This window comes from Mastigoproctus giganteus, chromosome 12 (genome assembly GCF_048544385.1).
Source record: "Mastigoproctus giganteus isolate SK-2022 chromosome 12, ASM4854438v1, whole genome shotgun sequence".
Taxonomy (NCBI): Eukaryota; Metazoa; Arthropoda; class Arachnida; order Uropygi; family Thelyphonidae; genus Mastigoproctus; species Mastigoproctus giganteus.
Genome location: NC_143586.1, coordinates 67,101,228 through 67,124,453, shown reverse-complemented (window position 1 = coordinate 67,124,453; position 23,226 = coordinate 67,101,228). Strand labels below are relative to the sequence as shown.

Here is a 23,226-nt window from a genome sequence, read left to right as displayed (position 1 = left end):
TTCGATGAATTTACTTAGCTGTGTATTTACATAATTTTTACATTTATTTTATTTTATGCCTTACCTCGGACAGTGCCGGTACCGCTTTTCCAAGGCGTAACAGCACTTAATTGTCCGGAGGCAAAGCTATATACATATTTACAGCCTCTTACAATGGGTGTGGGTGGGGGTGAATTTTGGCAATAGGTCGTAGTGCAGTCAGGCGACGAGCCTCGCCTGAGTGCAATAAACCTAATAAATAAGGGGCTACTCTTCTGAGCAAATACTATTATATTTTTAGCTGGCTTTTGATAAATGCATGTGGGTCTACATTGGGATGGTGTTTTCTATTTGCGTATATGGCAGTTTTTATGTGATATCTACTTTATTGTTTGGGAATTTTGTTTCTATCCAGCGTTATAATGAGTTTTTTAATAGCTATAATTACGTTATTTATATTGTTGCATATTTGTAATAGTCTGTTTGTCTGATTTCTTATGGTATTACCATGTACATGCTTTGCTATGTTACTTTCCCAGTGTGTGAGTTTTATTGTTTCGAAATTAAAGTGGTCTCTTTTATCATAGTGATTTGTATATGTTTTGTCTGGGTGGATGGCAATTTCGCTGTCTAAGTAGGCAGCTTTTTGGTTGTTATCCGGATTTGTACATTCTATCTTAAGGTCTGCTGGGTAATTTGTCTTTGCTACATTGATAAAGCTGTCATGGTTAAACACAATTACGTCATCTATATATCTATAGAATTTTATATCGTCCGTAATGTTACTTTCATAATAGTGCAGATAGAGGTTAGCCAAGGCGCAAGAACTGCTGGATCCCATAGCTATACCCCTACATTGTATATACGCTTTGCCTCCCATTAAAATGTAGTTCCCTTTTACACTGATTTTAGTAAGGTCATTCCAGTATTGTTTTTTGCATTGTAGTATGCTGTGATATTTTTGGTAATATATCTGTAGTACTTCCATTAGGTTGTCGTGCGCTATGCTTGTAAAGAGACTGGTGCCTCCGTAGCCAGGTGGGAAGGAGCAGCAGTGCGTAGCACATGTTTCTTGATTAGACCGGGGTTCGAGCCCGTCACCACCAAATACGGAGGATGCGGAAAGGTCAGGAAATGACCACCGCATATCCCGGAGCAATATGGCCTTAGTTGCTAATGCTCCTAAAAACCAAATAACAACAACAACAACAATAACAGCTTGTAAAGAGGTTTTTGAAGTCGTACGTGTTTATACTTTTAATATTATTGTTTTGTTTTTTAATAACATCCAAATATTCTTTGTTGTTGTTGATAATTCTGGTGTTTTTAATTTCTTTGGTGATGTTTTTTAATTTGTCTTCCATGATCTTACTGGTATACTTGATATAGCTGTTTTTGCCTGAGGTAATGAATCTTTTTCCCGTAGGAATCTTGTGATATTTTGGAATCCAATATATGTAGGGGTATTGTATCTTGTCTATTTTAATTTTAAGCTTTTTATGCATAGCCAATACTTTTTTGCTGATGATGTTTGGATTGGAGTCTATGTACTTGTATGTTTCATTGTCATTCAATTCCTCTTTGATGGCTTCTATGTAGAATCTTTTGCAAATGATACTGAAATTATTGTTTGCTTTGTCGGTTCTAGTGATAACAAATTTGTTTTGTATTTCTTTTATTTTATTGTAGATATTTTTTTAATTTTAATTGATTGTTATTTATATGATGTTTTTTTAAGTTTTCCTTGAAACGGTCTAGTATGTTTTCAGTATTGGCGTTTATCCAACATTGGAATGATTCTATGGGTTCATTGCTTTTGTATGCGATTTTGAATGCAAATTGTAACAGATCTGTGTATATTGATTTTTTAATATTTTCCAATCTAATTGGGGTGTTGGGTCTGAATTTTGTACCCTTTTTCATTGTTTCTCTTAGTGTTTTGTCTTCGATGATATTGAGGTCTCCTGTTACTATATGATTGTAATGTGTATTGACGAATTTTTTATATCTATTTTCCTGGCAGTGACAAGGTTGTTCTCCTTCATTCATATTATTAATGGTGTTATTGTAATTGCAGATGGTTAGTCCTATTGGCTTGGTGTATCTGTATCTAATATTTATTTGTGTGTTTTTGATGGGTAGGTAACATTTGTTATTATTTATGATATTACTTATATTAACTGTGTCGTATAAACGGTTTTGGTATTTAATTATGCAGTACTCTTTTTTATTGCGTTCGTTGAAATTTATGCCTATTCTGAATTTAAATATATCTTCAAGTATATGTTGAGGTGTATATTCTGTGTCTTTTGCCTTTGGTATATTTTGTTAAGTGCTTTAAGTTTGCTTATTTTAATAGAGAAAAGTATGTTGTGTATATTTTTGATGTTTATGGGGTTTGTGTCCCATTCTGTTAATAGTTTTTCGAAATCATTTATATTTATTGGTATTTTGCTGTTGTTTTTGTTGTATTCCTGTAATTTTCCGTTTTTAATCCCGTTATATTGCCAGTTTTTACTGATCTGGAATATGTTGTAAGTACATGTTTCTGGGCTGGTGAATGCGAAGTTCCTTCCATTGAATCGATTGTTTAATCCATAGGGATAGAGGGATTTATATAAAAGAATGAACATATCTTCCATGATTCCTCTTTGTGTGTTGTTATCGATGATGGTTAGAATGGCAATGGATACTTTGGCGAAGTCATGCTTTTTGAAGTGTCTGTATTCGATTTCGTTATTGTATTTGTCTGTCCTGTTTTGAGCGTCTATTGCAGCATTTTCATCAAATCTGTTTATTTGTGATCTGTGAAGGTTCATACGAAGGTGGAGCTCTGTACTTGTTTGTCCGATGTATTGTATCCCACATATCCCGCATGTAATTAGGTAGATTACATTTTTGGTGTGACAGAATGTTGGTGCTTCTTCAGAATTTAGATGGTGTCTGTGCATGTAGGGACAGGTTTTACAGAGTTTGCTGTTGCATTTTTTGAAATTGAGTTGCTTCATGTGTAGCCCGATATTTTCATTGTTTATACGTTTTTGGTTATTTGCTTCTTTACTCCCATATGGTGTGATGGCATTGTATGCTAAGTGACCATTGCTATGAAGAGACGGGTCCCGCGTGGTCATATTCGGTCCCGGGGTGCCATTTATGCTGTGATACCCATACAGCATGTTATTCTTATTTGTATTAGCTTCCATGTTGTTATTTATTGTGCATTTTGTGATTAATGCATTTTGTTATTAATTTAAGGCCCTTTATGTATGTCCCGTAATACCCCTGGGTAGGAATTTTTTATATAAAATGGTTCTTTTCGTATTTTATTTTTAATATGCTATTATAATAGTTTATTTAATTTCTTTCTTTCTAGCTTTTTCTGTTGTCCCAGTAGCTGTTTTAGCAATGATTAGGTACAAACAGAGTACTTAATATTATTCTTTTGTAATATGATAATTCATGTTGTATTTTATTTTTAATATGCTTTTATAGTAGTTTTACTTAATTTATTTCTATCTCTAGCTTTTACTAAAGCTAGAGATAGCTTTTACTAAAAGCTAGAGATAGAAATAAATTAAGTAAAACTACTATAAAAGCATATTAAAAATAAAATACAACATGAATTATCATATTACAAAAGAATAATATTAAGTACTCTGTTTGTACCCAATCATTGCTAAAACAGCTACTGGGACAACAGAAAAAGCTAGAAAGAAAGAAATTAAATAAACTATTATAATAGCATATTAAAAATAAAATACGAAAAGAACCATTTTATATAAAAAATTCCTACCCAGGGGTATTACGGGACATACATAAAGGGCCTTAAATTAATAACAAAATGCATTAATCACAAAATGCACAATAAATAACAACATGGAAGCTAATACAAATAAGAATAACATGCTGTATGGGTATCACAGCATAAATGGCACCCCGGGACCGAATATGACCACGCGGGACCCGTCTCTTCATAGCAATGGTCACTTAGCATACAATGCCATCACACCACATGGGAGTAAAGAAGCAAATAACCAAAAACGTATAAACAATGAAAATATCGGGCTACACATGAAGCAACTCAATTTCAAAAAATGCAACAGCAAACTCTGTAAAACCTGTCCCTACATGCACAGACACCATCTAAATTCTGAAGAAGCACCAACATTCTGTCACACCAAAAATGTAATCTACCTAATTACATGCGGGATATGTGGGATACAATACATCGGACAAACAAGTACAGAGCTCCACCTTCGTATGAACCTTCACAGATCACAAATAAACAGATTTGATGAAAATGCTGCAATAGACGCTCAAAACAGGACAGACAAATACAATAACGAAATCGAATACAGACACTTCAAAAAGCATGACTTCGCCAAAGTATCCATTGCCATTCTAACCATCATCGATAACAACACACAAAGAGGAATCATGGAAGATATGTTCATTCTTTTATATAAATCCCTCTATCCCTATGGATTAAACAATCGATTCAATGGAAGGAACTTCGCATTCACCAGCCCAGAAACATGTACTTACAACATATTCCAGATCAGTAAAAACTGGCAATATAACGGGATTAAAAACGGAAAATTACAGGAATACAACAAAAACAACAGCAAAATACCAATAAATATAAATGATTTCGAAAAACTATTAACAGAATGGGACACAAACCCCATAAACATCAAAAATATACACAACATACTTTTCTCTATTAAAATAAGCAAACTTAAAGCACTTAACAAAATATACCAAAGGCAAAAGACACAGAATATACACCTCAACAATATACTTGAAGATATATTTAAATTCAGAATAGCCATAAATTTCAACGAACGCAATAAAAAAGAGTACTGCATAATTAAATACCAAAACCGTTTATACGACACAGTTAATATAAGTAATATCATAAATAATAACAAATGTTACCTACCCATCAAAAACACACAAATAAATATTAGATACAGATACACCAAGCCAATAGGACTAACCATCTGCAATTACAATAACACCATTAATAATATGAATGAAGGAGAACAACCTTGTCACTGCCAGGAAAATAGATATAAAAAATTCGTCAATACACATTACAATCATATAATAACAGGAGACCTCAATATCATCGAAGACAAAACACTAAGAGAAACAATGAAAAAGGGTACAAAATTCAGACCCAACACCCCAATTAGATTGGAAAATATTAAAAAATCAATATACACAGATCTGTTACAATTTGCATTCAAAATCGCATACAAAAGCAATGAACCCATAGAATCATTCCAATGTTGGATAAACGCCAATACTGAAAACATACTAGACCGTTTCAAGGAAAACTTAAAAAAACATCATATAAATAACAATCAATTAAAATTAAAAAATATCTACAATAAAATAAAAGAAATACAAAACAAATTTGTTATCACTAGAACCGACAAAGCAAACAATAATTTCAGTATCATTTGCAAAAGATTCTACATAGAAGCCATCAAAGAGGAATTGAATGACAATGAAACATACAAGTACATAGACTCCAATCCAAACATCATCAGCAAAAAAGTATTGGCTATGCATAAAAAGCTTAAAATTAAAATAGACAAGATACAATACCCCTACATATATTGGATTCCAAAATATCACAAGATTCCTACGGGAAAAAGATTCATTACCTCAGGCAAAAACAGCTATATCAAGTATACCAGTAAGATCATGGAAGACAAATTAAAAAACATCACCAAAGAAATTAAAAACACCAGAATTATCAACAACAACAAAGAATATTTGGATGTTATTAAAAAACAAAACAATAATATTAAAAGTATAAACACGTACGACTTCAAAAACCTCTTTACAAGCATAGCGCACGACAACCTAATGGAAGTACTACAGATATATTACCAAAAATATCACAGCATACTACAATGCAAAAAACAATACTGGAATGACCTTACTAAAATCAGTGTAAAAGGGAACTACATTTTAATGGGAGGCAAAGCGTATATACAATGTAGGGGTATAGCTATGGGATCCAGCAGTTCTTGCGCCTTGGCTAACCTCTATCTGCACTATTATGAAAGTAACATTACGGACGATATAAAATTCTATAGATATATAGATGACGTAATTGTGTTTAACCATGACAGCTTTATCAATGTAGCAAAGACAAATTACCCAGCAGACCTTAAGATAGAATGTACAAATCCGGATAACAACCAAAAAGCTGCCTACTTAGACAGCGAAATTGCCATCCACCCAGACAAAATATATACAAATCACTATGATAAAAGAGACCACTTTAATTTCGAAACAATAAAACTCACACACGAAAGTAACATAGCAAAGCATGTACATCGTAATACCATAAGAAATCAGACAAACAGACTATTACAAATATGCAACAATATAAATAACGTAATTATAGCTATTAAAAAAACTCATTATAACGCTGGATAGAAACAAAATTCCCAAACAATACAGTAGATATCACATAAAAACTGCCATATACGCAAATAGTAGAAAACACCATCCCAATGTAGACCCACATGCATTTATCAAAAGCCAGCTAAAAATATAATAGTATTTGCTCAGAAGAGTAGCCCCTTATTTATTAGGTTTATTGCACTCAGGCGAGGCTCGTCGCCTGACTGCACTACGACCTATTGCCAAAATTCACCCCCACCCACACCCATTGTAAGAGGCTGTAAATATGTATATAGCTTTGCCTCCGGACAATTAAGTGCTGTTACGCCTTGGAAAAGCGGTACCGGCACTGTCCGAGGTAAGGCATAAAATAAAATAAATGTAAAAATTATGTAAATACACAGCTAAGTAAATTCATCGAAATTCAACTACAAAACCACCATAAAAGACATTGGCCTGAAGATCGGGGACTTCGGCCAATACACCATCGGCACACAACCTATTGGAAGTGAAACGTGAAACCTAATGGAAGTAACACATTGAAACGTCAACGCGACTGCGCAATAAAAATAGCCATCTTTAAAACAAGTTAAGGGCGGGAAACTTCCCTTTTTCGACTCTACGACCTACATTGAAACACATCAAGTAAGTAATGTTATTGCAATATATTAAATAAACTTACCCGTAGGGCTTTGTGTATTCTATCACAGTTGCTGTAGAAATTATGGGGAATTAATTTGGTTCATAATAAATTTATAATAAATAGTACTGATTTAACTAATAACAATTAAGATAAACCTGGGACCAAAAAATTTTAAATAGAAACTTAGAATTTAGTTATTTGAAAAAATAGCAAAGCTGTGATAGATGCAAACAGAAACGGCTAAGTAAGAAATGCATTACAGGTGACCCCCGCTTAACGCTGATAGTTCGTTCCGGGAAAACAGAGCGCTAAGTGAATCCGCGCTAAGCGAGCGCCATATTCCCATAAGGTAACATATGTATTTGTGAGTTGCGATCTATTCCATAGGATATTTTCTAATCAATAATAAATGGTAGTGAAAATATGCACCAATATCGATTAAAAATACTTAATATTCAAAATTTTGTACATATAAAATATTCTACATTATATACACATATAATTATGAGGTAATTAACTTACGAAAATCATGAATTTATTAATTCGATGGCCCTGTGCTCTCGAGTTTTCGTATCTTTGGACTGAAAAATGAGTCGATTTTGGGTTGTGCTTTGGCCTTCTTCCTCTCATTGTACAACAACATGTAGGGATTCATTTCTTTCTTCAAATTTCTTATTACCTTGGCACTTCGTTCCATGTCAGGGTCGTTCTCCCGGAAATAATCACACATTTTTTCGAAGTGTTCAAAAGCTTCACTAAGTCCTTTTGCAGTCAGCGACTTCATCGGTTCTTCATCTATAGTATCTTGATCATCATCTCCCTCAATAGCAAGCTCTTGTTCTTTTAAAATTTCCATTACTTCTTCATTAGAGAGGCCATCCCTGTCGTTGTCGATCATCTCTTGTACGATGTCTTCGTTAATTTCGTGTAATCCTGCTTCTTTTCCGAGCTCAACAATTTGTGTTTTAACATTTTCAACGGAATCATCAGGTTCCTGGGAATGCTTTATGCAATTTTTCCAAACTTTCCTCCACACTCCATTCATGGTTTTCTGAGTCACTTCATCCCAGGCACTTGAAATGTTGTAGATGGCAGTTTTAATGTTATAGGATTTCCAAAACTCCTTTAAACTCAGTACATTTTCAGTGTTGATGGCTTTAATAGCTTGGGAAAAGGTGTTCCTTATGTAGTACGCTTTAAATGTGGCAATTACTCCTTGGTCCATTGGTTGGATCAGAGACGTAGTGTTTGGAGGCATGTAAAAAACTTTTATGTGATTGTTCAAGTCTTCTAAGCTCTCTTTGCTTGGGTGTCCTGGCGCATTGTCCATGATTAGAATAGCTTTATAACCAATGTTATTTTTTGCACAATATTTTTCCACTGCAGGACAGAAGAACTCAGCATACCAATCAATGAAAAGCGGTCTGGTTACCCAAGCTTTTTTATTAGCCTTCCAGATGACAGGTAGGTTTGATTTAGCTAAACCTTTAAGAGCCCTTGGATTTTCGGAATGGTAAACTAAAAGGGGTTTTAATTTAAAATCCCCCGCAGCGTTACCACCCAACAACAAAGTTAACCGATCCTTCGCCGCTTTGAAGCCTGGCATGTTTTTTTCTTCTTTCGATATGAAACTTCTTTAAGGCATACGTTTCCAAAAAAGACCTGTTTCATCTATGTTAAAAACTTGTAGAGCAGTATAACATCCCTCTTCAATAATTTTAACAAATTCTTTTTTGAAAGTTTCGGCTCCTTGTTGATCTGCACTTGCAGCTTCTCCCTGTATTGCTACATTGTGCAGGTTATAGCGCTTTCTAAATCTATCAAACCAGCCCTTACTAGCATTAAATGGTTCCACATTTTTTTCGGGGTGAGCTTCCTTTAAATCTTCATATAGGCTCTTCGCTTTTTCTTTAATAATAATTGAACTTGACGGAATTCTACGTTGAATGTTGTCTTCAATAAAATTATGTAGAAGTTTCTCCATTTCAATCATAATAGCCGGCCTAGCCCTGGTCAATTTAGTTGCCTGCAGGGGAACAGCGGTTTTTCCAGCTGCTAAAATTGATTCTTTATTTTTTATGATTGTTCTTACAGTTGAACCTGCCAGTCCTAAATTATTGCACACATCCACTTGTCTTTGACCGGAATCAATTCTCTTCAAAACGTCTAATTTAATTTTCAAACTCAATGTTTTTCTTACCTTTCCAATCTTTGCACCGCGTCCAGACATTGTTGCTTTTTCATTCTTATCCGCCATAACTCTCTGCAAATGTAACTTCGTTGCACTGATTGTGATACGATGTTCGAGTACAGTAAACTGTCTGTATGTATGCACTGAATGATATCTAGAATTCCTCTGGCAAGTGAGCTGAAGACGGTGACAAATGTTTTATTTATCTGAAAAGTTCGATTTTACCGTGCAGTAAAATCAAATGGTTGTTTATTGCACGAAAATACTGTAATAAATTATGGTGTGAGTCATGGAGAATGTTTATGGAATTTCCAAAACAGTAAAACAAACAAATTTTATGTACTTCGGGTGACCACAAGGTCAGAGGAGTTCAGAAGACAAGAGAATACTGTACAAGAAACAGCACCGCATTTAGCACTCATGGGATTGATTGTGTGAAAAACATTTTGCAAGTTATAGTTCCCACAGTAAAACAAAAGAAGAGATAGGGAGTAAATCTATTTTTAGTATCTTTCTATTACATGTCAGAACAGAAAATGCAGACTTCGTAACAGCATATGACACTGGATGGTAAATTTTTTCAGCTGGTGTACTAAAAAAGAATTTCTCCCTTGAAACTATCCACACCAAGAAAATAGAGCATATTGAAAGTTTCAATTTTGTACATAGAGTAGAAATTATAAAAATAATTACTGCAGTTAATTTCATGGTGACTATTTTCTCCTTTTGCCAAAAAAAAAAAAAAAAAAAAAAAAAAGGCTCAAAACAGACTGGACTGAAGACGGATTTGCCAAAAATTCAATCTGTATGCTAGTAAAATAGCGTTATAGTGAGTTTTGACAGCGTTATAGTCAGATACGGGTTATAATATAAGAACAGCGTTATAGCGAATCAGCGTAAAGCGAACCGCGTTATAACGGGGGCCTGCTGTACATCGAATGGACCGTCAATCCGCTCAAAGCCCCCGATGAAGTAGGGGATTGACGTCCATGTGATGTAATACAAAAATGTATAAAGATGTAATACAAAAAGGTATAAATATGTTTAATATTATATAATATTGTTTTAAAATAGTATTGCTACAGTTTTTCATCAATAATTGATATAATTTTTAGCAATGCGTAACAAGTTGAAAAATCCTGAATGTATAGGCCATGGGAAATTAAGATAACCGAGATTAGGCTAGCTTAAAGACCTGTAATGTCTTAAATATAATACCTATGTGTAGAAAATACCTGTAATTAAGAAAATGAACAAAGACGGAATAAACCACAATAGAATGATAATACAAAAAGAAATATATATATATATATATATATATATATATATTAACATATTCACAAATTGAATGGCTAAGATTATAAAATAACTTCTGGAGTATTTGAGGCCTGTAATAACTTAGCCATTCAAATTGTTTCTTCTTCTTGGTATGAGTTTTCTCACTTTATTAGGAAATTATAATATAATCAAAAAATAAACCAAAATTGTACACAAATTTTAATTTTGTGATCAAAATTTGTTCGTAGGAACAAATTCTGCATGCGCTATACATATGCTGCTTTTGAATCAGCACATTATATTTTAATATTCACTATTTAAGTTTAGAATATCCACAGCTTTATTGTTATTTACCACATCATCTAATATGGAAATTACATCCCTCCCAGGTTTAGTTGATTTATCCATTGTTTTTCTATCACTGTGCACAATACATATGGATTATTATTCGAGTGGCTGGTCACTGTTAACTACTGTAGTTGTAAGACACACTTGTTGCCTCTCATATGGTTGGTTGTCCATTGTGCGACTTTCCAAGAAGGTAAGCAGGGGAAAAAAAAAACTATTAATGGTGAACAACAGTAAACATACTTGTCATGCACTGCATCTCCAAAAGAGGCAAGGAGGGACATATGGACAGTGAAATAAACTTTGTTACAACATAGTGGCAAACAGGATATTACAGATATGTTTGGCCACTCCCACTTTTTGTATAGCATCTTCAGAGACTCACACACATGGATAATGAGATGAGTTTATTTATAGGTAAGAAGCAAATACAGTTTTATGTATATCTCCATTGTGGATTAACTTTTTAATACCATTATTATATTCAGAATTTAGAAGTAAATGCTTCAATGACTTTGTTAAGTAAATAGGTTAAGATTAGGCTCAACCAGTCTTCCCTTATGAAGAAATGTATTATAAAAATAAATTACTGTACTGTTACTATTCAATAAAAATAAATCCTCTGATTTTAACACATCTGAATAGTTGCATTACTATAAAAAATATATTGCATAATTGTATGTATTTAACTGTATAGGTAAAGTTTATATGTTTGAATTATTTTTATAGCATGTATTCAAGTTGCACTTTCTATAAAGATTGCAGTGCCCCAAATGTTCGTTTATTGTCTCATCACAACTCCTGCATTTGGGTAAGTATTTCTCTGTAAGTGTTTCTGATATTAAGTTATATAACCATGGTAATGTATATCAAATATCAGTTCCTAATGATTTTATCCAACATTTAAAGTATTAAATGTTACATGTAAGCAATATAGTATTTCATTTTGTTAATTCATAGACTGATTATGCCAAGTTTAAGCATTTACATTTCCAATTAAATATATAATTTTTTTTTATGTATTTTTCTTTCTTCCTCCTTGCTTTGCTGCTCATTTAAATTCAATGCATTTTCATAATTTTGCCATGAATATGCTGATTGAGACTACTCACTATCTGATGGTTGATTAGGCACCACTGTTACAACTGTTTCAGTAAGACTTGAAATAACTGTAATAGTGGTGCCTATGAGTTTTAAGTGAATAGTGGATTTGCCTCTTTTAGTGATGCTATTTGGTTAAAAACAATATTAGTAATTTTAGGTTGACTTTCAGATAACAATGGCATTTCTAAAATGATCACAAGCCCAAGCCTGCCAGTATCAAATAGCATTTGTTATGTAATTATTTTGACTCCTTTATTGAAATAAAACTCAAGACTTTTACTGATTTACAGCAATCAACCAAAGCATCCCAATACTAAGAGTTAAAATATACACTTGCAATTTTCGTTAAGTATTTAATTGAATTTTTTTTCTATACTCCACTTAGCCTGCTCATTTAGATTCTAGTTTTTTTTTTTCCCTGCTTTTGTTTCCTTTTTTTTTTTTTTCATGCGCTGCTTAGCTCAATATTCATGTGCTTAATATTTACCACAAAGTTGCTAATTGGGGTCACTCATTGTCTGATAAGGGCTCATTATTACTCAAAGCAGCTCTAGTGGCAATGTTTTTGTTTTTAATAATTCACCTCTTTTGGTGATTTTATTCAATTAAAAGTGCTATTAGTAATTTTAGGTTAATTTTAAGAATAATATCTAAAAGGAGCACAAACTCAAGTATGTCACTGTCAACAGAAGGAATACGGTATCCCCTTGGGGACACCATGTTCCCTCTGTTGACAGAAAATTAGAATGCAAATAGTCTACATCCTCGTAATGAAAATTAGAATGCAGAATGGCATTCATTATCTAATTACTGATAGTACTCAACATTTTCTCCTTTATTCCAGTTTTAATTATAGTGCTGAAGTAGTCTGTTTACAAAATGGAGTCAGATTATTAAAATCATATAGATGTATAAAGTTTTTAATATTCTCCACTGTTTCCAGGGATGGAAGCGGTGGAGAATATTTACAAACATTCCCTGTTCTTCCTGACAGGTAATCCTGTCAGGAAGATCAGAAGAATGCATATTAAGTGTGAGTTCATCAGAGCAATGCAAAGCTGAGTTTTGTGGCTGCAAGAAAGAATACTAAAGAGAACTTTTTCCATCAATAAATAAAAACAAGTTATTAATGTATGCAGTTCATTACATTTCAGGAATGTTAGAACATGATTTATGACAAAAACATGGCAATTTATGGCAAAAACAAGCAAAAAGCAACGTTTCTACACATCCACCATATTTCCTATTTATTTCTCCAATCAGCACACAGTAATCCATGTAATATCCAGAAATTCAGTTACAATATGAAGTTTGTGAAGTAGCCATGAATTGACATATTTGCTGGATCAAAGTGTGTCCCCGGTGGGCCTACAATTTTAAGAAATAGTAGTGAAGAAATTGTTTTTGCATCAGCCCAACCAGAGCATTAACAAAGCTCTGGTTGGGCTGACGATCAGATTCATTTGTCAAAATCCTCGTTTGCATTCACTTTATGAAATTGGTATCGTACTCAGAGCATTCATCAAATGCTCTTCAATTTTTCCAAAACTGCCTTTTCAATTAGGATTTTTGAAATCCACAAATTGTATCTCTTTCATTTAACTAAAGCCTAATTTGACAATTTTCTAACTTCATTCTCACCAAATGCCAACATTTCATGTTCAGAAGGTTTAATACCTTCATTGTCCTCATTTTCCTTCTATCGTCATCGATATTGTCACTAGTTCTTAAATTTGAATATTTTCTTATTTTTTTTAACTTTCCAAAATGTCATTGTCATTCAGATATTCAGCTACTGTGACCATTTAAACAGAAGTAGGGAAAATTTACAGAAAAATGTGGATAACGCACTTCCGCGAAACAACAGATGATTATTTGTCAAGGTAAAAGAAAATCACTTTCTCCTAATTCTCGAACAGGGAGCTTACAGTTGATTCACGGCGGTGTCCAACCTATGGCCCGTGCGGAAAGTGAATACAGCATTTTAAATTTTGCTAATTATCAAAAAAATTTTCTCATTAAATGTTTTGTTTAGTAAATGTAATCGTGTATTGTACTTAATAAAATTTTAGAATATTTTTAATTTTGTGTATTTTATTTTATTTCAATTTTATTTATTCATCTTACGCAGTCATCCTTTCAGGTTGTAAATTTTCTAAAGCATTTAAAAGCAAAAGTAAGGTATTTTTTTGAAAAACAACAGAAAGTCATATTTTTATAATTTTAATAAAATATAAAAAATAAATTAGTGACATAGATTTGTTACACATAAAAGCATTTTTTATATATAGCCTGAAAATAAAACATGGTAACATGAAAACAGAAACTTCCTTTTACATATAACAAGATATGCAAAATGTAAGATAATGCACTAATTTTTCTCAAATCACTCAGTGCAGTCCCCTGAAAGAAATCTAACTTTGAAAATAGCCCCTCTACAGGAAAAGATTGGACACCACTGCCGTAGAAGGTGGGCCAGAGCCCATTGGGAATACCCATTGTCTGCTCGATGTTGACCAGCGCGACTTCTCCATATGTGGGACAGGTGGTCGGATGTGTTTTGCCAGGTACCCCTAAGTTGTAGAATGGTAATCCCTTTAACTCTCTCAATTCTTGCTTAGCAACAGCACTAATTTCCTAAATTGCCTGAAGGCCAAAAGTGTGAACAGTGCCTACCCAGTTAAATCTCTCCTAAGCCATTCGTTATATGAAAATTGTCTTTGCTCAACGGAAACTATTTTAAACGTAATTTCCAAGGGGAATTTTTAAAAAAAATTGCTATAAAAGGAGTTCATTAAACAGAGGTTATTTAGACTGAGTAATTTAGAATTATAAAAATGGTTATAAAGTTTTATATAGAAAATATCTTAATAGACAGTGAAAAATGCAAATTTAGTTTAATAACTTTAAGCTTATTTGACTAGTAGGTAAACGTGTGAAAAAAATTTACGGAATATTACAAATTTCGAAGTATACAGCATCCAAATGTCACAAGTCACTGTTAATAAAGGTGCCAGTACGCAGTACCATTGTGTACCATCCCAAAAAAAAGCACTGTGAATATCCAATGTGATATCTATGAAAAAAAGAAAAAGAAATAATAATTTGTAAATTTCTGGTCCAAATTTAATGAAATTTGAAAATACTCAACAAATCATTCTAAAAGAACCAAATATAAAAATTTCTGAAGATCCATCCATCTGAGAGTCAAGTTATTATGTGTGGACTGATGGACAAAGAAATAATTGCCAGATTTCTAATGGTCTAATTTTAATGAAATTCAGGATAGTATTAGCAATGGCCACATGGTGCAAGGAAGCCTATGGCTTATGCTGCACCAGCCAAAAAAAAAAAAATTTATATATATATAGCTTGACAAATCTTTCTGAAAGAGGCAGATATAAAATTTCATGAAAATCCTCCAATGAGAGGTGAGTTGTTAGATGTTCGTAAATGGACAAAAAGTAATAATTGCTGGATATCTATTAATGAAATTTTGGTTGACAAAGTGTTCTAAAAAGCCAAATATAAAAATTTATGATAATCCATCTACTAGGAATTGAGTGGTTATGTATGGACTGACAGATATGGTTTATGCATATATGCTAACATGCATAAAAATTCAGATTATATAAAAATAATTGCGTAAATAAAATATATAAAAACACTTACCAATTTTCAGTTTTTTTAAGTGAATTGTTACTGAGGAATAAAGTGGAGTAAACATTTTGCCCCTTGTAATAAAATAAAACTGTGTAAGCTGAACCTAGTATGATAAAATGCTATCACTAAAGCTTCACTTTAGTAAGTGCTGTAGCATAGAGCATCATAGTACTTCATGAAATAAAACTAGTGAAAAGAGTTTTGTAGACAAATGTTTTTGAACTGTTTTCATTGATTTTTTTTTTTTTTTTTTTTTCAAGTAAAAATAAATAAATTTTAAATTGAGAGTTTTTGTAGTCCTGAATCTCCTACTTTTAGCTTTCCATGAAGCTGAAAGTATATTTGGGTTAAAAAGAAAGGAAGTGAAACTGTTTTTATTTCTTTATTTATTTTACATCTCTTTGTAAGAAGTTCCATGGAAGTTAAACAAAAAATATTTCTAAGAAAATAATATAGGATCATTTTCCTTTTTTTTTTTTTCTTTTTTTTTAATAATTATTGTAATTTTGAACATTTTATTTTATATGTTCATTACCAGTGGTACTTGTGACATTTTAAAAAAGGAGGAAAGAAAAAATATTGATACTTGGCTGCACTACAAATATAAGATTTGCATGTATAAACGTTCATTAAAAACATACTTATTATAGTTATAAGTACATTTAATTTTCATAATATTTATATTATTAGTGAAAAGGACCAACTTTCATAACACTATAGCACTTCTAAAGCATTTTTGTAAAACGGGGAGGTACCCATGGGCTGGAGATGTGCAAATGTAACCCCCAATTCACAAAGGAAGATCAAAGGGTAATACAAGTAATTACAGATCTGTTAGTTTAACTTCTGTTCCAGGGGAAATTAATGGAAGCACTGCAGGGTCATCTAGACAAGACTTCAGTTATAGTTCGGACACAGCATGAGTTTGTCAAGGGGAAGTCTTTTCTGATCAATTTGATTGGATACTATGATGTGGTCACAAAGGAACTGGATGCAAAAAATAATTTTGATATCATATACTTGGATCTTAGGAAAGCTTTTGATACTGTTGCACATGGAAAACTACTGTACAAATTGGAGCAGTATGCCATTAAGGGCAAATTGCTGCTATGGATAAAGGGATGGTGGAGTGGGAGAAGACAGAGAGTGGTAATCAATGGACACTGCTCATCGTGGACTAATATTATTAGTGGAGTCCCTCAGGGTTCAGTGTTGGGTCCATTGTTGTTTTCTATATTTATAAATGATATTGATGATGGTATATCAAGCTTAATGTCTAAGTTTGCAGATGATACGAAGGTTGGCAAGGTTATTAATGACAGTACGCTACTGCAACAGGATCTAGAAAAGTTGAGTAGATGGGCTGAGAGGTTGCAACTGAAGTTTAACATTGACAAATGTAAAGTAATGCATGTGGGTAGCAGTAACCCCAGAGTAACATATCAACTGTGTGGTTACACTCAGGGTGGTAGAGAATGAAAAGGACCTGGAGGTAACTATGCAGTCAGATATGAAGTTTTCTGTGCAGTGCAGACGGTCTGCAAGAGTATGGTGTCTTGTCAATAATATACAGGACTTTTTCTAGCAGGGATAAGGAGGTGATTAACCCCTTGTATAAGGCAGTGGTTAGGCCACACCTTGAGTACTGCATACAGGTCTGGAGGCCTCATTTTAGGAAGGATGTAGAGCTGCTGGAATGAGGACAAAGCAAAGCAACAAGATTAGTGAATGGAACAAAGGTTGCTCTTACAAAGAAAGGCTTAAGTTTTGCAAATTACAGTGTCTGGAGACTAGGCACCTGCGAATTGATCTGATTGAGGTGTATAAGGCCTTGAATGGTTTAATCAAGCTCAATGCTGTTAGGATTCTTCCTCTTGTTTGGCCTCTTGTGTGGCAGACGAAATTCTTCATAGTGCTGAATCTAAGAGAATCTATTATTGTTTTGATCTTTATATAAACGTTTTCAGTTTTCCATTACTGAGTTTCATTTTTTACACATATCACTTAATTTTTTTATGTAAACAGTTTGCATGTAAACAGGCTTAAGTCTTGCAAAATACAGTGTCTGGAGACTAGGCACCTACTTAGGTGATCTGATTGAGCTGTATAAAGCTTTGAATGGTTTGAGCATGCTCAATGCTGATGAAATTCTTATATACATGTACTTTTAGTGCATATATATATATATATGGTCATTTATTATTATTATTTTTTTTTTAATAATGTTAACCTTTATGCGAATGCATGTAGACTCATAATTTAGAACTTTTTATTTTAGGTTATTAAAATTCAAACCTTCATAAATGGAAAAAAATTGAAAATTATGCCAGAATAAAATATCTTTATAAAATAGGATTATGGACCAAGGATTAGTATTTGTGATGGCAAATAATCCAGGAAAGCAAGCTTATACAGTATCGACAAAAAAAAAAAAAAAAAAATCCCACTGTGTGTCACATATAACTGTCAAAAATTGGGTGGATGAATTTAAACATGGCACAATCAGCATCACAAGTGAACAGAACATCCATCAACAACAACCACTACAAAAATACTAGTAGAGTTCATAACATGGTAATGAATGATCAGTGAATAACTGTTAGAGAAATAGTAGAGGTTATAGACATGTTAATTGAATGACTGCAAAACATTCTTTCAAATGAATAACAACAGTTTCTGCATGATGTCTTCCCCTCCTTTGCACACCAATCAGAAATATCTTCAATTCAGAAATTCAAAGTAACTTTTTTTCTCATTATCAAGCAAATCCTGAAAATGTTCTGGCCAGATATCTAACTATAAACAATACATGATTTCATCATTACCAACCAGAGTTAAAAATTGCAATAAAAACAAAGGAAGCATGCCAGTTCATTACTCTGAAATAAACTAAATCAATTCAGTTGACAGGCAATATCATAGCATCCGTAGCCGAGTGGGCAAGAGCGGGAGTGCAGTAGCACACGCTCTTTGAGTAGACCGGGGTTCAAGCCCCTGACTGCTGAATACGGTCGATCTGCCAACCCGCACTGGACCAGTGTGGCAGATTATGGTCCATTTCCTTCAACGTGAATTGTTGAGGAGGCTTCCATCCTGCAGTGGGTTGATAATGGCTGCACTTTACTTTTTTTTACTTTTTATCATAGCATCTGTCTTCTGAGGTTAAAAAAAATAATGAATTCGAGAGACTATTAATGTTTTTATTTTCCTATAAAAGTCTTCAGTTCTCCATTAGTGAGTTTCATTTTTCACACACATCATGTAATTTTTGATGTCCCACTGTTGGTTTTCAATTTAAAAAATAGATGAACATCATTTGGGCTGAATCTAGCAAATATGTTGGGCTGGCAACAATTCATAATCAGCCCTGATAAATGCATCCATGGCAACAGCCTGTGTATAAACAGGTGCATTGGTCTGGTGTAAACAAACAGTTTACCCAACTTTTGACTTGATTACACGATGGGCAATTTAATTACAAGGTTAGCATAGTACTGTCCATTCATTGTTTTTCCCTTTTAAAAATACTTTCCCATAATTGTTATTTAAATTTATTTAAATTAAATTTTTATTTTATTATTTTTTTATTAAAATTTTATCTCAATCCACTAAAATAAAAATATTTACATATATATGTAATATTTATGTACACACACACACACACACACACACACACACACACACACACACACACACACACACACACACACACACACGTGTGTGTGTGTATTTTTAAATCCTGGAGCATTGTGACATTCATGATCAAAAGTTAATATAAAAAGTTATCAGCAAAAGTTTGTCTTAATCCACACTTTAACTAAAGTGTGGAATTAACTGTTGATTTTTGAAATTTACAGGTTTGCAGATCTGATGTTTAGCTAAATATTTAATATTTTTTAAAAATTTTATAACTGAATTATTTTAAAAAATCTATATCTTCCTCTTCAGAGTGTTAATGTATCAGAATGGTTAAATGCTGAAGCTAGTGCTGATGCCTCTGGAGAAGTGATTGTTACACTGCTTGGTGAACTTACAAAATCAGAAATTTCTAAAATTATCAGTCAGTCTAGAGTGGTAAGTAACTTTTGCTAGTCTGTAATTTGCACAATTCAGCATTCTTGACTTTTATGCTTTACCAAGTCTGTTTTATTTGGAATCACATGTGTGCCATTGGTCATATGTCTTATTTATAGATATAATTGATAGAGATCACAGGAATTTCTCTCCCTTCCCATTTAAGAAAAAATAGGAATAACTTTTCATTGCATTATCCAAAAAATAATGCACAGAGTCATTTATTCTTTTTTATATTTTAAATATTTGTAAAATAATAAGAGAAGTTTACCTCGATATAGTACCGTAGGACACTTCCGTATGAAATAGGAAGTGTCCTACATACTATATCGAGGTACTATACGTACTAAATGAAAAAATCGAAAATCTTACATTAGAGTAACAAATAATTTTAAAAAATTTAACACAATTAAAAATAAGAAAATTAATTAAAAGAATTTAACGAAAAAATTGCAAAACGCTTTTCCTTCCTAAAGCTGACAACGCTTTTCGACCATATGTCGTGATCACAGGAATGAAAATAACCGAATAGGGGTGAGCATGAAACTTAAATAGTTATTATTTGTCTTCATGCATGCATGTAAAAGCCCAGGAATCGGAGATCAGATATGGCCAGCGAACATTAACAGAATTCTTGTGTAATTTAATTTCTACAGTTTCTGCAATTAATAGTCGCATATAATTACGTTGGACACTTAATCCTTTTATAAAACAAGTGATGCAGTACTACTCAAATATTATGGAATGATGATGCAAATCATGCTGTTTTTACAGATGATGTAATAGTATCTTGAGATGACATAATTTTACCTATGGTCGGAATTATTAAGGAAATATTAAACTTTAGGAGGGTGATGAAATTTACTGTGGCCATCACTGTAACTATGTACATAGATACTGCATATATGTAATTTACAAATTACTCTTACTTTATCTCATGTCAAGCAGAAAATATGAATCCTTTGAAAGACAGCTTTAGATCTCACTTAATAAAATTTATACATATTGTAATGGTTATCATTTATCAGCCCAGATGTCAACGTGTATCCATTTCTGTAAAAAAACAAGAGATTCGCTGAACTTGAATTATGCATTATTCAGAGTGAATCATGTTTCACTCACCACTAGAACTCACATAAATGCATTTTAATGATTTTATCAAATTCTAAGCCTAAGCTGGTTAATAAATTAAGCTTTATGCAACATATCGCACACATCTGAGGACAATTTTTCTGGGGGGGGGGAACAACCCTAAATATCCTCAGAGTACTCTGTAAGACATGGAGTTCTGATGGACGGACACACTCTCCTTCATTTATGCCATGTATTAATCAGATCTTGCCTGGATTGTGGTGCACCTCTCTATTACATGACTAGGAAAAAGCTGCATCCATTCACTTCAGTACTGTCCATCAGTGTCTCAAGATTGCCCTAAGAGTTTTAAGAACATCCACTTGTCCACAGGTGCCTCCATAGCCAGGTGGGCAGGAGCACCAGTGCGTAGCACATGCTTCTTGATTAGACTGGGGTTCGAGCCCGTGACCACCAAATATGGAGGATGCGGAAAGGTCAGTGAATGACCACCGCATATCCCCAGAGCAATATGGCCTTAGTTGCTAATACTCCTAAAAAACCAAATAACAAAAACTTGTCCACAGTCTAAATATATGGTATTTACTGGGTTTTCTTTTATGAGACATTTAAAGCAAATGGAATTTCCTTTTATTCCTTTCCATATTCTGATTCAGGATTAATATGAGAATCACTCAAAAAAGTAATGCCTGATTTTTTTAATTTTTTTTTTTTATTCCACTGCAGGTGTATCACTCTAAACTATATGATATGTACTTCAAGTCTTGAAGTACTTGCATTTATTTTCACATATTCACCACAACTTGGTATATACAGGCTATCCTTGATTTTAAATGTCTCGTAAAAGAAAACCCAGTGCACTAGGAAATGTTAATAACTTTTATTGGGAATGAAAACTCAAACCGTTTATAATAAAAAAGTCAGCAGACTTCTACATGAGCTCCTTTGGTGCAGGAAAGAAGGTCCAAACGATGCTCGATTTCAGACCAAGTTTGCTCCAACATAATTGCACTGATGGTGGCAGTTGCATGCATGATACAAGGCAATGGTAGATGCCTTGGTGGAATAAACCATATCTTTCACATAGCCCAGAAGAATAAATCTAAGGGTTATGTCAAGTGAACAAGGGAGCTAAGGTATCAGTCCACCACACCCAATCCAATGGTCCAGGAATGTGTCATTCAGAGCAGTGCACACCTGCAAGCTCCAATAAGGCAGTGCTCCATCTTGCTGAAAGATTATGTTGGGCTGTAGATGTGCAATCTGAGGAAATGCATGTATGTCTAGCAATATGATTCTGTAACAGTATCCTCCAAGAAGAACAGTCCGATAATGATGACCTTCACAAGACTATGCCACAAATTCAATTTTGAGCTGTTTTAAATGTGATCTCGGATACAGTACAGGCTTTCAGAACCTCAAATTCAAACATTGTGTAGGTTAACTTTTCCTGAAATGTGAAATGTTGCCTGATTAAAAAAAAAATTGTTGTTTTGGTCGATACAATTAAGAATGTCAACAGCGGAGTTTTGTTGCTGTGATTTGTCACCTGGCTTGATTTCTTGAACCATTTTCAATTTACGGGTGTAGAAGTAGAAGTGCAGAGTTGCACAGGGCATGATCAATTCCCTTGATGCATGCCTGATTGATTTCCGCAGGCTACGAACAAAGGCAGTGCATACCTGTACCTCTTCAACTTGCTCTTCTGAGATGCTTTGACAACTTCCTTCATGTTGTTTCTGCATGCTACCCAGGTTCAAAAATGTCCTGTACCATCTCCATATAGACTTTGGGTCAGGTGCATCTTTGTTGAACCCGTGTCTAAATTGCCTTTGAACCATGACTTTACACAAACAACAGAGCTACAGCCTCGGTCACAGCACATTTCAAAAATCAACAATGAAACTTGACCATATCGCCCTCTACTGATTCCCACTACACTGTAATATATACAATACATGAATTTTAACCAATGTAGAGTGGTGGAACAACTTGGACAGGACCAGATGAAAGTCATGCTCTTCACAGATGAACCTCTGCATAAGAGGAGAGAGCAGGGAACAAGTGCAACAGCAAGTTGATATATGGGCTAGTATGGCCAATTAATTTGGACTGGTTTTCAGTCAGGAGAAGAGTGAAATAATGGATCTAAAGAGGAGTGACAAGCTTGATGGATACATTACAATGGAAGGGAAACAGCTAAAAATGGTTAACAACTTCAAGTATCTAGGAAGCACCATTACAAAGACTGAAGTAATAGACGAAGAAATAAATAGAAGGGTACAAGCGGGTGGAAATTTCTATAGGCAGACAAGAGATTTGATTTGGAACAGGAACATACCACTGAAGTGTAAGAAGGCTATATATCAGGACTATTACATACCAATTCTGACATATGCATCTGAAACTTGGACTATGAGATAAAAGG

At 33.6% G+C, this 23,226-nt stretch overlaps 1 protein-coding gene across 1 annotated transcript in view; it reads left to right on the top strand.

Moving 5' to 3' along the window:
* LOC150077148 (uncharacterized) overlaps window positions 1–23,226 on the top strand; it is a 370,624-nt gene that overhangs the window by 320,021 nt on the left and 27,377 nt on the right. Inside the window, exons 20-21 of the mRNA XM_090385790.1 lie at window positions 11,595–11,676; window positions 19,581–19,706. Coding sequence (XP_090241916.1) covers window positions 11,595–11,676; window positions 19,581–19,706 — 208 coding nt within the window. The remainder of the gene's footprint in view (window positions 1–11,594; window positions 11,677–19,580; window positions 19,707–23,226) is intronic.